The sequence below is a fragment of the Triticum aestivum genome, chromosome 2D (genome assembly GCF_018294505.1).
Source record: "Triticum aestivum cultivar Chinese Spring chromosome 2D, IWGSC CS RefSeq v2.1, whole genome shotgun sequence".
NCBI classification, from domain to species: Eukaryota; Viridiplantae; Streptophyta; class Magnoliopsida; order Poales; family Poaceae; genus Triticum; species Triticum aestivum.
Window position 1 is genome coordinate 36,103,289 of NC_057799.1, and position 18,616 is coordinate 36,121,904.

At 44.6% G+C, this 18,616-nt stretch overlaps 1 protein-coding gene across 1 annotated transcript; it reads right to left on the minus strand.

The window, feature by feature from the left end:
- Positions 1 to 398: 398 nt before the first annotated feature.
- On the minus strand, positions 399 to 1,577 carry LOC123055593 (expansin-B15-like). The gene is made up of 3 exons (XM_044479542.1): positions 1,442 to 1,577; positions 893 to 1,199; positions 399 to 720 (listed from the first exon to the last, which is right to left on the minus strand). The coding sequence occupies exons 1-3, from the start codon at positions 1,575 to 1,577 to the stop codon at positions 399 to 401; spliced, it is 765 nt and encodes a 254-aa protein (XP_044335477.1).
- Positions 1,578 to 18,616: the final 17,039 nt, after the last annotated feature.

The following is an 18,616-nucleotide window of genomic DNA, read 5'->3' on the forward strand; positions in this document are numbered from 1 at the left end:
TTGACATTATTTTTTAGTGTATATGTCCTTGGACCATTCTTTCAAATCTTACATTAAGTTACTGAGGTTTTTTAGGCATCATGATTTTCAAGCATAAATTTATTACTCCTTCTGATCCATATTAATTGTCGCTGAGGGAGTACTCAAAAGATTGATGAACAACTTTATTGGCAATAATCTTGAGGGTTTAGCAATATCCATCATATTGTTAGAATATTAGACGGATATACGTCACATCTACCAAAAATATTCCAAGCAAGCAATTTTTTCACATTATTTTCAATTTTTTTCAAGCATCATGAAAACAACTATGTCCATATGGAATTATCAATGTCGATTACCCAAAAACACACATCTGCCCATCGGTACTCCATTGGACAAACCGATCAATCACTCGATCAGTAGTAGTTTACGATGGATCGATAGGTCCTTCCGGCCTGCCATCCGGAGGGAATGACATTGCTGGCGATGAGCTGCTTGCCAGAGCCGGAGGTGAGGCGGATCGATATGGGCGCCTGCAGGGTGGACCTGGAGCTGTACTTCCACACCGCACCCGATAACTCCTGCATCGACGCCCATCCGATGTCGCGCTGCTGAAGCTCGACCGCCGACAGGTCACCGTCGCCGGCCTCGTACTCTATGAGCACTGCGAGGTAGTTTGGGTTGGAGCAGGCATCCACCTTGAAAACGATGTCCAGCCCGTGCCAGTTGCACGGAACCCTGCGAGCGAAGAATCAAATATTACCTCCATCCAAAAAAGCTTGTCTTAGACTTGTTCATATACGGATGTATCAACTTTTTAAAGGCGTAGTAGACAACAATTGATCGACGGAACATGGACGGAGCACTGGGCGTGAGAGCTGTGTGCGCTAGCTAGCTAGCCAGAGCTTACCGGTTGTAATGGACTCTAATGCTGCCGGCTTTGCGGAGGTTGTCGGCCTGGCCGAGCTTTGCCATGGCGCCGAACGCCTTCCCGCTGAGGTCGAAGTGGGCCGCCTCGGCCAGGCACGGCCCGCCACGGCACTCGTCTGTGACGACCACGGTCACCGGAAACCCAGAGCAAGCGGCATTGCCGGTGCATCTAACCTGGTAGCAAGCGCCGCAGCCCTTGCCGTTCTTGAAGATTGAGGGGCCGCCCGCCGTGATCATGGCGGAGAACGGCGGCCTCTCCACGTCGTGCTGGTACCCGCATGCACCACCTGCAGCACGCCCATGCACGCGTCAGTACACATAAACAGCTATATACGCGTCCTAGCATGCATGCATGCACTCTCACCACCGAGGTCTGCATGCATCAATGCATCGTCCATATACTCCTTTCATCTCAAAATAAGTGTCTCAATTTTATACTAACTTTAGTGCAAAGTTATACTAAGTTTAAGAAACTTATTTTGGGATGGAGGGAATACATGACTATAAATATGTGTGTACAGCTACGTACCGTCGGTGCCTGCGCCTTCGGGGGGAACGTACCACGTCGCGCCGCCGTGGGACCAACCGGACACGCTGCACGGAAGGAGGATGAGGAGGCAGCTCATGGCTAGAGCCGCTAAAGCGGCGAAGGACGAAGAAGCCATGCTTGTTCCGCGTAGGCCAGTACGTAGAGAAAGAAGAGAACGAACTGGAGGCAGATCCGGTGATGTGTGTGATAGCAAGCGTAGTCTTTTGCCATGTACTTTGATTTATAGGCAGCAAAGAGCTAGAGAGATCGCACGCTGATTAAATATGGATTTGAGGGGATATATTTTTTATTTAATGAGTACATTAGCAAAGATTTTGGGACTATCTATCCATTAGGCTGATCACAATAATAAGTATCATATGAGCATAGAGCTAGAGATATCGCAGGCTGATGATTAAATACGGATTTGAAGGGATTGTTTTACTTAATGAGTGAGTGTGACTGATTTTCATTTCGTTTTCAGGTCGAATTTCTATCCTATAGTTGGTTGACATATATGTGACCCTTTTGACCCGCTGCCAACAATCCCTCCCCTCCACCTCCACCTACTGTATTTTTTTACCATACCTCCACCTACTGTATACTGTAGACTTACGAGCATCTCCAATGCCGACATGTAAATTTCTCCGGTATATGTCCGTTTTTATGTCCGGAGATGGTCCGTAGACATGGTACAGGAGGAAGCAATCCAACGCTAATTGCAAAGTCTGAGAAGAGAAAAAGTAAGTGGAGACCATGCATGTGGTGGAATATTTGTGGGTTGGGAGAAGAGTGAGAAGAGGGGGACCATGCATGTGCAGATGAGAGAAGAGAGAGAAGAGAGGGACCACTTATGTGATTGGTCAATTGCATGTTCGGACTCTAGCAAAGCTCCCTCATTTTTGTCTTCAAAATACCGGATTTAGACGTCTGAACAGCTTCGCGGACTGATACAGGTCCCCATTGGATTGCAAAAGTGAACAAATATGTCCGGGCAAACATATACCAATGTTTTACAGGTCTCCCTTGGAGATGCCCTAAGATCGAGAGGTGATGCGTCAGCCCATGATTGGATTCAGCTGAGCCCATCTGGTGAAATCCAAGGGAAGGAGAATTAGTTGAAAGATTACGTGAAAAGTTTGTAAACAGCCCATAGGTGTTTTTTTAAGGAGGATTACCTCGGCCTCTGCATCAAAATGATGCATATAGCCATGATATTAATCAAAATAGCCATCAAATACATAGTTTGATACAAATTCGCAAATGGTGCTGAAATAAAATAAAATTGCCACAACCGGCCACAAGAAGAATAGATGATTATACACCTATCATATTGTTGGACCGTTATCCAAACCGGTTGTAACTATCCCGTGCTACCCCCCCCCCCCCCCCAATGGTTGCACCAATAAGCCGTACGCTCCTTGACTTCCGCACGGCTGAGTAACGACCGCATGTACGGATCCAGCCAGTTGCTCGGTAGCTGTCCTGCAAATTTTTTGTGATGTTTTGTCTGTTAAAAATCACGTCATTCCAACAACTCTATATAGCCTAAAGTAATGCATACACTTCGACTCGAATATGCGCCGATATTTTACGCTCTACCTCATTTAGTCATGTCCCAAATAAAGTGGCAATGGTATTGGAAGGACTTTAACGGCCACTGTATTGGAAGACCTTTAATTTTCAAGGGCACCTTAATTTTCCAAATATGAAGCGATCTTGAAACTGGACCAGTGTTTATCAAATCTATATACATAGATTTTACTAAGAATATCCCTGGCATCGAAAGTTTCAAGTGTGCAATTAATTAGATAGGTAGTTAATTACATATGCAATTAATTAGATCCAAGCTCTGTTTGTTTGTACTTTTGCTTCTGCTTTTACAGCTTTTTCACTTGGCAAAAAAGCCATAAAAGCTCCTAATATGATTTTTTTGCTTCGGCTTTTGGGTAATGAATCAATATTGTTATATGATGGTATAAACCAAAAACAAAAGCAAAAAGCACCTATTTAGTAGCTTTTTTGCTTTTTTGCCAAAGTAAAAAAAACTGCAAAAGCCCAAACAAACACGACCCTAGTTAAATAGGAATTTTTTTCACGCCGAATCAATTTGAAAATCGATTCATTAATAGGGAGGTTGTTAATTAGGCCTATAGATAATTAGAAGTAGCTATTTCTTTAGTTAGAAGGGCAATTAATTAATTAGGCAAAAAGTTAATCACATCGAATCCATCATGCAGACATTAATACGAAAACAATTTGAAATCTAGTGCCGAATTCACTAATATAATGAATTAGCCAGACAATTAATTACATGTGCAATTATGTCCACTTAAATAGGGATGTTTTCACGCCGAATCAATTTTAAAACTAAATCATTAATGTAACTAATTAATTAGATAGATAATTAATTAAGCCTGCAAATAATTAGAAGTAGGGATTTTTCAGTTAGTGAGACAACTAATTAATTAAACAGACAGTTAATCGCGTAGAATCAGTTTGAAAGCACTCGCGGGCGAGAACGGCCAGCAGTCTCTCGCCGACGTTGCCGACTACTAGAAGGCTCTCAGCGCATGGCCGACCAACCCTTGCCAGCATGGACAAGGCCCATAAGCGCTCGCAACATGAGCGACCAAGCATTCGCCAAGATGAATGACGACCATGCTATGCACGATGTGCACACTGAGGATAGCCGAACCGTTCGCGGGCAAGGTCAACAGTCGCTCGCTCGAGGACGGCCAAGCTCCAATAGTCGAGGGCTTCGACTGCGCCTTCAAGGACAACGGTGACACCGAGGACAATAGGTCACACGTCACTATTTTTAAATATTGTTCCGTCTCATAGCAATACACGGGTATTTAGCCAGTAATTTATTACTTGTGAATAAAAAAGGCTCGTGTGTTCCTACCGGGTGGAAGGTATTTCTCCAACCAGAGGTGTCAATGGAACTTATTTTCAACGAACTGGAGTTCCCCTCCTTTCCATGTGCCCTTCGGTAATAGAAAGGCCAATATATTTATCATCTTAAACCAAAATTTCACCAGGTTTTTTCTTTAGCCCTATATATATGCCTATCTTCTTCTTTGTATAACTGAAGAGTATTACACACAAATACATACACATACACATGCACACACTCACACAACCCGTACTAAATACTGGAGTGGCATTGCTTCGAACTATATTGATGAAGCCGTATGTATCTATCGTTTGATTGTATAAATCATCAACGGTATGCATTTATGTTTTGGCTCTATATGTTTCCATCTTCTTCTTTCTATAAAACACTGAGTACAACATAGACACATTCCCAAAACACAGAATGATTCAGGAGCTACCCATCCTCAAGATACATTGACGAAGTCAAATGTATATATCTTTTGGTTGTATATGTATATATCTTGGTCTCCAAATATAATGTGTACTCTCATTTTATTTAATCTCCATATTAGCTATGTCCTACATCAAACTTTATAAAGTTTGATCAAGTTTATAGAAAACAATAAGAACATTTATAATAGTCATATATATATAAATAAATATATATATATATGTTATGAAAATATATTCAATGATGAATTTAATAGTATTTGGTTTTGATTTGGTAATGTAGATGTCAATTATTTCTTCTACGAAATGGGTCAAAATTTACAAAGTTTAACTTGAGACAAAGCTAACATGCAATGCAAATAAAACGGAGGGAGTGCAACATAACATAGGCCTTACTGATGGTTGTAATTTTGTACCTTCAAGATATATTGACGAAGTCATATGTATCTATCTTATGGTTATATGTCTTCAAGATATATTGACAAAGTCATCTGCAAGGGCATGCATAATGGTTGATAAGGTTGTATTTACTTATGTACTCCACATCATCTAGATAAGTCAGAAAGCATGTTATACAAGGGATTATTTTTATCTCTAGCCATTATTTGTGCACTCCTGAAATCGTACGACTGAGAGATGACATCTTGATATCATCTCTTAGCTAAGAGAATACAAACCACATTTTTCATTTATCTCTCTTGCAACAAAGTCATATGTATCTATGCTTTGGCTATATAGAACAACACTAGTTTGTTTTCGGCACGTCTAGTTCCCACTGTCCTGTTATGAAACAGAGGATAAGCAATTACCAAATTTTAGGGTTGATCAATGGGTAAGAAACACTAAGACAAATAAGGAACTTTGAGCAATCGTAGACTCATGAACAACATGGGAAATCAAGTAACTTTAGGCCATAATCTACAAAAAATCAGCTACCATGGAAAAAAAAAATTAAAATCCATGCATGAATTTAAGGGCGTACTCCGTTTCAAGACCTGGCACTATTTTTCAGTGTATATTAATTAATTACTTGGACCATTCTTTGAAATCCTAAATTAAGCAACTGAGTTTTTTTGTAGGCTCGTGATTTTCAATATAAGTTTAAACTAGAAAGACTGACAAACAACTCAGTTGGCAGTAATCTTGTGGGTTTAGCAATATCTATCATATGGTCAGATCTGACAAAATATTCCAAGAAGAAATTTGCCACTTCAATTGCCATATTGAATTATCAATGTCGATTACAAGCAAGCACGTGGCTAATAATTAATTAACATAGGTACTAGATCCGACTGATGGAATGATCACTCGATCACTGGAAGTTTACGATGGATCGGTAGGTCTTGCCAGCCTGCCAGCCAGAATGGATGACATTGCTGGCGAGGAGCTTCTTGCCGGAGCCGGAGGTGGGGCGGGTCTATATGGGTGCCTGAAGGGTGGCCCCGGAGTTGTACTTCCACACCATGCCCCACAACTCCTGCATCGACGCCCGGCTGCCGCCGCGCTGCTGAAGCTCCACCGTCGACCGATCGCAGTCACCAGCCTCGTCCTCGATGAGCAGCGCAAGGTAGTTCGGTTGGAGCCGTCGTCCACCCTAAAGGCGATGTCCAGCCCATGCCAGTTGCACGGAACCCTGCGAGCGAAGAAATCAAAGAGATGACAATCGACCAATGGATCGAATGGAGGATGATGAGGCAGCTGCTAGCTAGTGTTGGAAATATGCCCTAGAGGCAATAATAAATGGTTATTATTATATTTCTTTGTTCATGGTAATTGTCTATTGTTCATGCTATAATTGTATTATCCGGAAATCGTAATACATGTGTGAATACATAGACCACAACATGTCCCTAGTAAGCCTCTAGTTAACTAGCTCGTTGATCAACAGATAGTCATGGTTTCCTGACTATGGACATTGGATGTCATTGATAACGGGATCACGTCATTAGGAGAATGATGTGATGGACAAGACCCAATCCTAAGCATAGCATAAAAGATCGTGTAGTTTCGTTTGCTAGAGCTTTTCCAATGTCAAGTATCTTTTCCTTAGACCATGAGATCGTGCAAGTCCCGGATACCGTAGGAGTGCTTTGGGTGTGCCAAACGTCACAACGTAACTGGGTGACTATAAAGGTGCACTACGGGTATCTCCGAAAGTGTCTGTTGGGTTGGCACGGATCGAGACTGGTATTTGTCACTCCGTGTGACGGAGAGGTATCTCTGGGCCCACTCGGTAATGCATCATCATAATGAGCTCTATGTGACTAAGGCGTTAGTCACGGGATCATGCATTGCGGTACGAGTAAAGAGACTTGCCGGTAACGAGATTGAACAAGGTATTGGGATACCGACGATCGAATCTCGGGCAAGTAACATACCGATTGACAAAGGGAATTGCATACGGGATTGATTGAATCCTCGACATCGTGGTTCATCCGATGAGATCATCGTGGAACATGTGGGAGCCAACATGGGTATCCAGATCCCGCTGTTGGTTATTGACCGGAGAGGCGTCTCGGTCATGTCTGCATGTCTCCCGAACCCGTAGGGTCTACACACTTAAGGTTCGGTGACGCTAGGGTTGTAGAGATATGTGTATGCGGAAACCCGAAAGTTGTTTGGAGTCCTGGATGAGATCCCGGACGTCACGAGGAGTTCCGGAATGGTCCGGAGGTGAAGAATTATATATAGGAAGTCAAGTTTCGGCCACCGGGAATGTTTCGGGGGTTACCGGTATTGTACCGGGACCACCGGAAGGGTCCCGGGGGTCCACCGGGTGGGGCCACCTATCCCGGAGGGCCCCGTGGGCTGAAGTGGGAAGGGAACCAGCCCCTAGTGGGCTGGGCGCCCCCCCATGGGCCTCCCCCCCCCCCCCCCGCGCGCCTAGGGTTGGAAACCCTAGGGTGGGGGCGCCCCACTTGCCTTGGGGGGCAAGGCACCCCCCTGGCCGCCGCCCCCCATCCAGATGGGATCCCTGGCCGGCGCCCCCCCCCCCCCAGGGGGCCTATATAAAGGGGGGAAGTGAGGGCAGCAAGATTACAGCCTTGGGCGCCTCCCTCCTCCCCTGCTACACCCCTCTCTCTCGTAGAAGCTCGGCGAAGCCATGCTGGCATCCCGCTACATCCACCACCACGCCGCCGTGCTGCTGGATCTCCATCAACCTCTCCTTCCCCCTTGCTGGATCAAGAAGGAGGAGACGTCACTGCACCGTACGTGTGTTGAACGCGGAGGTGCCATTCGTTCGGCACTCGGTCATCGGTGATTTGGATCACGGCGAGTACGACTCTGTCATCCACGTTCATTGGAACGCTTCCGCTCGCGATCTACAAGGGTATGTAGATGAACTCCTTTCCCTTCGTTGCTAGTATACTCCATAGATGCATCTTGGTGAGCGTAGGAAAATTTTAAAATTATGCTACGATTCCCAACAGTGGCATCATGAGCCAGGCCTATGCGTAGTTACTATGCACGAATAGAACACAAAGCAGTTGTGGGCGTTGATGTTGCCAATTCTTCTTGCCGCTACTAGTCGTATCTTGTTTCGGCGGCATTGTAGGATGAAGCGGCCCGGACCGACCTTACACGTACGCTTACGTGAGACAGGTTCCACCGACTGACATTTACTAGTTGCATAAGGTGGCTAGCATGTGTCTGTCTCTCCTACTTTAGTCGGAACGGATTCGATGAAAAGGGTCCTTATGAAGGGTAAATAGAAATTGGCAAATCACGTTGTGGTCATACGTAGGTAAGAAACGTTCTTGCTAGAAACCTACAAACCACGTAAAAAACTTGCAACAACAATTAGAGGACGTCTAACTTGTTTTTGCAGCAAGTGCTATGTGATGTGATATGGCCAGAAGATGTGATGAATGATATATGTGATGTATGAGATTGATCATATTCTTGTAATAGGAATCACGACTTGCATGTCGATGAGTATGACAACCGGCAGGAGCCATAGGAGTTGTCTTTATTGTTTTGTATGACCTGTGTGTCATTGAATAACGCCATGTAAATTACTTTACTTTGTTGCTAAACGCGTTAGCCATAGAAGTAGAAGTAATCGTTGGCGTGACGACTTCATGAAGACACAATGATGGAGATCATGATGATGGAGATCATGGTGTCATGCCGGTGACGAAGATGATCATGGTGCCCCGAAGATGAAGATCAAAGGAGCATAATGATATTGGCCATATCATGTCACTATTTGATTGCATGTGATGTTTATCATGTTTTTGCATCTTATTTGCTTAGAACGACGGTAGTAAGTAAGATGATCCCTTATGATAATTTCAAGAAAAGTGTTCCCCCTAACTGTGCACCATTGCGAAGGTTCGTTGTTTCGAAACACCACGTGATGATCGGGTGTGATAGATTCTAACGTTCGAATACAACGGGTGTTGACGAGCCTAGCATGTACAGACATGGCCTCGGAACACACGCAATACACTTAGGTTGACTTGACGAGCCTAGCATGTACAGACATGGCCTCGGAACACGGAGGACCGAAAGGTCGAGCATGAGTCGTATAGAAGATACGATCAACATGGAGATGTTCACCGGTCTTGACTAGTCCGTCTCACGTGATGATCGGACACGGCCTAGTTAACTCGGATCATGTTTCACTTAGATGACTAGAGGGATGTCTATCTGAGTGGGAGTTCATTGAATAATTTGATTATATGAACTTAATTATCATGAACTTAGTCTAAAATCTTTACACTATGTCTTGTAGATCAAATGGCCAACGTTGTCCTCAATTTCAACGCGTTCCTAGAGAAAACCAAGCTGAAAGATGATGGCAGCAACTATACGGACTGGGTCCGGAACCTGAGGATCATCCTCATAGTAGCCAAGAAAGATTATGTCTTAGAAGCACCGCTAGGTGAAGCACCAATCCCAGAGAACCAAGACGTTATGAACGCTTGGCAATCACGGCTGATGATTACTCCCTCGTTCAGTGCGGCATGCTTTACAGCTTAGAACCGGGTCTCCAAAAGCGTTTTGAGAAACATGGAGCATATGAGATGTTCGAGGAGCTGAAACTGGTTTTCCAAGCTCATGCCCGGGTCGAGAGATATGATGTCTCCGACAAGTTCTTCAGCTGTAAAATGGAGGAGAATAGTTCTGTTAGTGAGCACATACTCAGAATGTCTGGGTTGCACAACCGCTTATCCCAGCTGGGAGATAATCTCCCGGATGACGCGGTCATTGACAGAATCCTCCAGTCGCTTCCACCAAGCTACAAGAGCTTTGTGATGAACTTCAATATGCAGGGGATGGAAAAGACCATTCCCGAGGTATATTCAATGCTGAAATCAGCGGAGGTGGAGATCAGAAAAGAACATCAAGTGTTGATGGTGAATAAAACCACTAAGTTCAAGAAGGGCAAGGGCAAGAAGAACTTCAAGAAGGACGGCAAGGGAGTTGCCGCGCCCGGTAAGCCAGTTGCCGGGAAGAAGTCAAAGAATGGACCCAAGCCTGAAACTGAGTGCTTTTATTGCAAGGGAAGTGGTCACTGGAAGCGGAACTGCCCCAAATACTTAGCGGACAAGAAGGCCGGCAACACCAAAGGTATATGTGATATACATGTAATTGATGTGTACCTTACCAGTACTCGTAGTAGCTCTTGGGTATTTGATACCGGTGCGGTTGCTCATATTTGTAACTCAAAACAGGAACTACGGAATAAACGGAGACTGGCGAAGGACGAGGTGACGATGCGCGTCGGGAATGGTTCCAAGGTCGATGTGATCGCCGTCGGCACGCTACCTCTGCATCTACCTACGGGATTAGTTTTAAACCTCAATAATTGTTATTTAGTGCCAGCTTTGAGCATGAACATTGTATCTGGATCTCGTTTAATTCGAGATGGCTACTCATTTAAATCCGAGAATAATGGTTGTTCTATTTATTTGAGAGATATGTTTTATGGTCATGCCCCGCTGGTCAATGGTTTATTCTTGATGAATCTCGAACGTGATGTTACACATGTTCATAGTGTGAATACCAAAAGATGTAAAGTTGATAACGATAGTCCCACATATTTGTGGCACTGCCGCCTTGGTCACATTGGTGTCAATCGCATGAAGAAGCTCCATGCAGATGGACTTTTGGAGTCTCTTGATTATGAATCATTTGACACGTGCGAACCATGCCTCATGGGTAAGATGACCAAGACTCCGTTCTCCGGAACAATGGAGCGAGCAACCAACTTATTGGAAATCATACATACCGATGTGTGCGGTCCAATGAGTGTTGAGACTTGCGGAGGATATCGTTATGTTCTCAGTCTCACTGATGACTTAAGTAGATATGGGTATGTCTACCTAATGAAACACAAGTCTGAAACCTTTGAAAAGTTCAAGGAATTTCAGAGTGAGGTCGAGAATCAATGTGACAGGAAAATAAAATTCTTACGATCAGATCGTGGTGGAGAATATTTAAGTCACGAGTTTGGTGCACACTTAAGGAAATGTGGAATAGTTTCACAACTCACGCTGCCTGGAACACCTCAGAGGAATGGTGTGTCCGAACGTCGTAATCGCACTCTATTGGATATGGTGCGATCTATGATGTCTCTTACCGATTTACCGCTCTCATTTTGGGGCTATGCTTTAGAGACTGCCGCATTCACTTTAAATAGGGATCCGTCGAAATCCATTGAGACGACACCGTATGAATTATGGTTTGGGAAGAAACCTAAGCTGTCGTTTCTAAAAGTTTGGGGATGCGATGCTTATGTCAAGAAACTTCAACCTGAAAAGCTCGAACCCAAATCGGAGAAATGCGTCTTCATAGGATACCCTAAGGAAACCATTGGGTATACCTTCTACCTCAGATCCGAAGGCAAGATCTTCGTTGCCAAGAACGGGTCGTTTCTGGAGAAGGAGTTTCTCTCGAAAGAATTGAGTGGGAGGAAAGTGGAACTTGATGAGGTGATAGTCACCCCTTCCGAACCGGAAAGTAGCGCAGCGCGGGAAGATGTTCCTGTGGTGCCTACACCGACTGGGGAGGAAGTTAATGATGATGATCATGAAGCTTCGGATCAAGTTACTACTGAACTTCGTAGGTCCACAAGGACACGTTCCGCACCAGAGTGGTACGACAACCCTGTCCTGGAAATCATGTTGTTAGACAACGGTGAACCTTCGAACTATGAAGAAGCGATGGCGGGCCCGGATTCCGACAAATGGCTAGAAGCCATGAAATCCGAGATAGGATCCATGTATGAAAACGAAGTATGGACTTTGACTGACTTGCCCGATGATCGGCGAGCCATAGAAAACAAATGGATCTTTAAGAAGAAGACAGACGCGGATGGTAATGTGACCATCTATAAGGCTCGACTTGTCGCTAAGGGTTATCGACAAGTTCAAGGGGTTGACTACGATGAGACTTTCTCACCCGTAGCGAAGCTGAAGTCCGTCCGAATCATGTTAGCAATTGCCGCATACTATGATTATGAGATATGGCAGATGGATGTCAAAACGGCATTCCTTAACGGCTTCCTTAAGGAAGAGTTGTATATGATGCAGCCGGAAGGTTTTGTCGATCCTAAGAATGCTAACAAAGTATGCAAGCTCCAGCGCTCAATCTATGGGCTGGTGCAAGCATCTCGGAGTTGGAACATTCGCTTTGATGAGATGATCAAAGCGTTTGGGTTTACACAGACTTATGGAGAAGCCTGTGTTTACAAGAAAGTGAGTGGGAGCTCTGTAGCATTTCTCATATTATATGTGGATGACATATTATTGATGGTAAATGATATAGAATTCTTGGAAAGTATAAAGGCCTATTTGAATAAGTGTTTTTCAACGAAGGACCTTGGAGAAGCTGCTTATATATTAGGCATCAAGATTTATAGAGATAGATCAAGACGCCTCATTGGTCTTTCACAGAGTACATACCTTGACAAGATATTGAAGAAGTTCAATATGGATCAGTCCAAGAAGGGGTTCTTGCCTGTATTGCAAGGTGTGCAATTGAGCACGGCTCAATGCCCGACCACGGCAGAAGATAGAGAAAAGATGAGTGTCATCCCCTATGCCTCGGCCATAGGGTCTATTATGTATGCCATGCTGTGTACTAGACCTGATGTAAACCTTGCCGTGAGTTTGGTAGGAAGGTACCAAAGTAATCCCGGCATGGAACACTGGACAGCGGTCAAGAATATCCTGAAGTACCTGAAGAGGACTAAGGATATGTTTCTCGTTTATGGAGGTGACGAAGAGCTCGTCGTAAAGGGTTACATCGACGCAAGCTTCGACACAGATCTGGATGACTCGAAGTCACAAACCGGATACGTGTATATTTTGAATGGAGGAGCAGTAAGCTGGTGCAGTTGCAAGCAAAGCGTCGTGGCGGGATCTACATGTGAAGCGGAGTACATGGCAGCCTCGGAGGTAGCACAGGAAGCAGTCTGGATGAAGGAGTTCATTACCGACCTAGGGGTGATTCCCAATGCGTCGGGCCCGATGACTCTCTTCTATGACAACACTGGAGCCATTGCCCTTGCGAAGGAGCCCAGGTTTCACAGGAAGACCAGGCATATCAAGCGTCGCTTCAACTCCATTCGTGAAAGTGTTCAAAATGGAGACATAGATATTTGTAAAGTACATACGGACCTGAATGTAGCAGATCCGTTGACTAAACCTCTCCCTAGAGCAAAACATGATCAACACCAGGACGCAATGGGTGTTCGATTCATCACAATGTAATTAGATTATTGACTCTAGTGCAAGTGGGAGACTGTTGGAAATATGCCCTACAGGCAATAATAAATGGTTATTATTATATTTCTTTGTTCATGGTAATTGTCTATTGTTCATGCTATAATTGTATTATCCGGAAATCGTAATACATGTGTGAATACATAGACCACAACATGTCCCTAGTAAGCCTCTAGTTAACTAGCTCGTTGATCAACAGATAGTCATGGTTTCCTGACTATGGACATTGGATGTCTTTGATAACGGGATCACGTCATTAGGAGAATGATGTGATGGACAAGACCCAATCCAGCATAGCATAAAAGATCGTGTAGTTTCGTTTGCTAGAGCTTTTCCAATGTCAAGTATCTTTTCCTTAGACCATGAGATCGTGCAACTCCCGGATACCGTAGGAGTGCTTTGGGTGTGCCAAACGTCACAACGTAACTGGGTGACTATAAAGGTGCACTACGGGTATCTCCGAAAGTGTCTGTTGGGTTGGCACGGATCGAGACTGGGATTTGTCACTCCGTGTGACGGAGAGGTATCTCTGGGCCCACTCGGTAATGCATCATCATAATGAGCTCTATGTGACTAAGGCGTTAGTCACGGGATCATGCATTGCGGTACGAGTAAAGAGACTTGCCGGTAACGAGATTGAACAAGGTATTGGGATACCGACGATCGAATCTCGGGCAAGTAACATACCGATTGACAAAGGGAATTGCATACGGGATTGATTGAATCCTCGACATCGTGGTTCATCCGATGAGATCATCGTGGAACATGTGGGAGCCAACATGGGTATCCAGATCCCGCTGTTGGTTATTGACCGGAGAGGCGTCTCGGTCATGTCTGCATGTCTCCCGAACCTGTAGGGTCTACACACTTAAGGTTCGGTGACGCTAGGGTTGTAGAGATATGTGTATGCAGAAACCCGAAAGTTGTTTGGAGTCCCGGATGAGATCCCGGACGTCACGAGGAGTTCCGGAATGGTCCGCAGGTGAAGAATTATATATAGGAAGTCAAGTTTCGGCCACCGGGAATGTTTCGGGGGTTACCGGTATTGTACCGGGACCACTGGAAGGGTCCCGGGGGTCCACCGGGTGGGGCCACCTATCCCGGAGGGCCCCGTGGGCTGAAGTGGGAAGGGAACCAGCCCCTAGTGGGCTGGGCGCCCCCCCATGGGCCCCCCCCCCCCCGCGCCTAGGGTTGGAAACCCTAGGGTGGGGGGGCGCCCCACTTGCCTTGGGGGGCAAGGCACCCCCCTGGCCGCCGCCCCCCATCCAGATGGGATCCCTGGCCGGCGCCCCCCCCCCCTCCCAGGGGGCCTATATAAAGGGGGGAAGGGAGGGCAGCAAGATTACAGCCTTGGGCGCCTCCCTCCTCCCCTGCTACACCCCTCTCTCTCGTAGAAGCTCGGCGAAGCCCTGCTGGCATCCCGCTACATCCACCACCACGCCGTCGTGCTGCTGGATCTCCATCAAACTCTCCTTCCCCCTTGCTGGATCAAGAAGGAGGAGACGTCGCTGCACCGTACGTGTGTTGAACGCGGAGGTGTCGTTCGTTCGGCACTCGGTCATCGGTGATTTGGATCACGGCGAGTACGACTCCGTCATCCACGTTCATTGGAACGCTTCCGCTCGCGATCTACAAGGGTATATAGATGCACTCCTTTCCCTTCATTGCTAGTATACTCCATAGATGCATCTTGGTGAGCGTAGGAAAATTTTAAAATTATGCTACGATTCCCAACAGCTAGAGCCACGAAGGAGGAAGAAACCATGCTCGCGGTGAACAATATACGGTTGCTCCGTGATGTCTAGTACACAACCTTCTTCTTGTAGACGTTGTTGGGCCTCCAAGTGCAGAGGTTTGTAGGACAGTAGCAAATTTCCCTTAAGTGGATGACCTAAGGTTTATCAATCCGTGGGAGGCGTAGGATGAAGATGGTCTCTCTCAAACAACCCTGCAACCAAATAACAAAGAGTCTCTTGTGTCCCCAACACACCCAATACAGTGGTAAATTGTATAGGTGCACTAGTTCGGCGAAGAGATGGTGATACAAGTGCAATATGGATGGTAGATATAGGTTTTTGTAATCTGAAATTATAAAACAGGCAAGGTAACGAGTAATAAAAGTGAGCGTAAACGGTATTGCAATGCTAGGAAACAAGGCCTAGGGTTCATACTTTCACTAGTGCAAGTTCTCTCAACAATAATAGCATAATTAGATCATACAACAATCCCTCAACATGCAACAAAGAGACACTCCAAAGTCACTAATAGCGGAGAACAAACGAAGAGATTATTGTAGGGTACGAAACCACCTCAAAGTTATCCTTTCTGATCGATCTATTCAAGAGTCCGTAGTAAAATAACACGAAGCTATTCTTTCTGTTCGACCTATCCTAGAGTTCGTACTAGAATAACACCTTAAGACACATATCAACCAAACCCCTGATGTCACCTAGATACTCCAATGTCACCTCAAGTATCCGTGGGTATGATTATACGATATGCATCACACAATCTCAGATTCATCTATTCAACCAACACAAAGAACTTCAAAGAGTGCCCTAAAGTTTCTACCGGAGAGTCAAGACGAAAACGTGTGCCAACCCCTATGCATAAGTTCACAAGGTCACTGAACTCGCAAGTTGATCACCAAAACATACATCAAGTAGATCACGTGAATATCCCATTGTCACCACAGATAAGCACATGCAAGACATACATCAAGTGTTCTCAAATCCTTAAAGACTCAATCCGATAAGATAAATTCGAAGGGAAAACTCAATCCATTACAAGAGAGTAGAGGGGGAGAAACATCATAAGATCCAACTATAATAGCAAAGCTCGCGGTACATCAAGATCGTGCCAAATCAAGAACACGAGAGAGAGAGAGAGAGAGAGAGATCAAACACATAGCTAATGGTACATACCCTCAGCCCCGAGGGTGAACTACTCCCTCCTCATCATGGAGAGCGCCGAGATGATGAATATGGCCACCGGTGATGGATCCCCCCTCCGGCAGGGTGCCGGAACAGGGTCCCGATTAGTTTTTGGTGGCTACAGAGGCTTGCAGCGGCGGAACTCCCGATCTAGGTTATTTTCTGGAGGTTTGGGGATTTATAGGAGAGGTTGGCATCGAGAACAGTCAGGGGGGCCCACGGAGAGTCCACGAGGCACAGGGGCGCGCCCTCCACCCTCGTGGGGTCCACGGGACTCCCCTCCGATAACTCTTTGTTCCAGTATTTTTTATATTTTCCAGAAAAAATCTCCGTTGATTTTCAGCGCATTCCGAGAACTTTTATTTCTGCACAAAAACAACACCACGGTAGTTCTGCTGAAAACAGCGTCACTCGGGTTAGTTCTAACCAAATCATACCAAAATCATGTAAAAATATTATAAACATGGCATGAATACATCAAAAATTATAGATACGTTGGAGATGTATCAGCATCCTCGAGCTTAATTCCTGCTCGTCCTCGAGTAGGTAAATGATAAAAACAGAATTTTTGATGTGAAATGCTACTTAACATATTTATCAATGTAATCTTCTCTATTGTGGCAAGAATATTCAGATCCATAAGATTCAAGACAAAAGTTTAATATTTACATAAAAATAATAATACTTCAAGCATACTAACAAAGTAATCATGTCTTCTCAAAATAACATGGCCAAAGAAATTTCATCCCTACAAAATCATATAGTTTGGCTATGCTCCATCTTCGTCACACAAAATGTTCAAATCATGCACAACCCCGATGACAAGCCAAGCAATTGTTTCATACTTTAGTATTCTCAAACTTTTTCAACTTTCACGCAATACATGAGCGTGAGCCATGGACATAGCACTATAGGTGGAATAGAATGGTGGTTGTGGAGAAGACAAAAAAGAGAGGAAGATGGTCTCACATCAACTAGGCGTATTAATGGGCTATGGAGATGCCCATCAATAGATATCAATGTGAGTGAGTAGGGATTGCCATGCAACGGATGCACTAGAGCTATAAATGTATGAAAGCTCAACAAAAGAAACTAAGTGGGTGTGCATCCAACTTGCTTGCTCACGAAGACCTAGGGCATTTTGAGAAAGCCCATTGTCGGAATATACAAGCCAAGTTCTATAACGAAAATTCCCACTAGTATATGAAAGTGACAAAATAAGAGACTCTCTATCATGAAGATCATGGTGCTACTTTGAAGCACAAGTGTGGAAAAAGGATAGTAGCATTGTCCCTTCTCCCTTTTTCTCTCATTTTTTTCTTTTTGGTTTGGCTTCTTTGGCCTCTTTTTTTCCTCACACGGGACAATGCTCTAATAATGAAGATCATCACACTTTCATTTACTTACAACTCAAGAATTACAACTCGATACTAGAACAAAATATGACTCTATATGAATGCCTCCGGCGGTGTACCGGGATATGCAATGAATCAAGAGTGACATGTATGACAAATTATGAATGGTGGCTTTGCCACAAATACGATGTCAACTACATGATCATGCAAGGCAATATGACAATGATGAAGCGTGTCATAATAAACGGAACGGTGGAAAGTTGCATGGCAATATATCTCGGAATGGCTATGGAAATGCCATAATAGGTAGGTATGGTGGCTTTTTTGAGGAAGGTAAATGGTGGGTTTATGGTACCGACGAAAGTTGCGCGGTACTTAAGAGGCTAGCAATGGTGGAAGGGTGAGAGTGCGTATAATCCATGGACTCAACATTAGTCATAAAGAACTCACATACTTATTGCAAAAATCTACAAGTCATCAAATCCAAGCACTACGTGCATGATCCTAGGGGGATAGATTGGTAGGAAAAGACCATCACTCGTCCCCGACCGCCACTCATAAGGAAGACAATCAAAGAAACACCTCATGCTTCAAATTTGTTACACAATGGTTACCATACGTGCATGCTACGGCACATGCAAACCTCAACACAAGTATTTCTCAAATTCACAATTAGTCAACTAGCATGACTCTAATATCACCATCTTCATATCTCAAAACAATCATCAAGCATCAAACTTCTCATAGTATTCAATGCACTTTATATGAAAGTTTTTATTATACCCATCTTGGATGCCCATCATATTAGGACTAAATTCATAA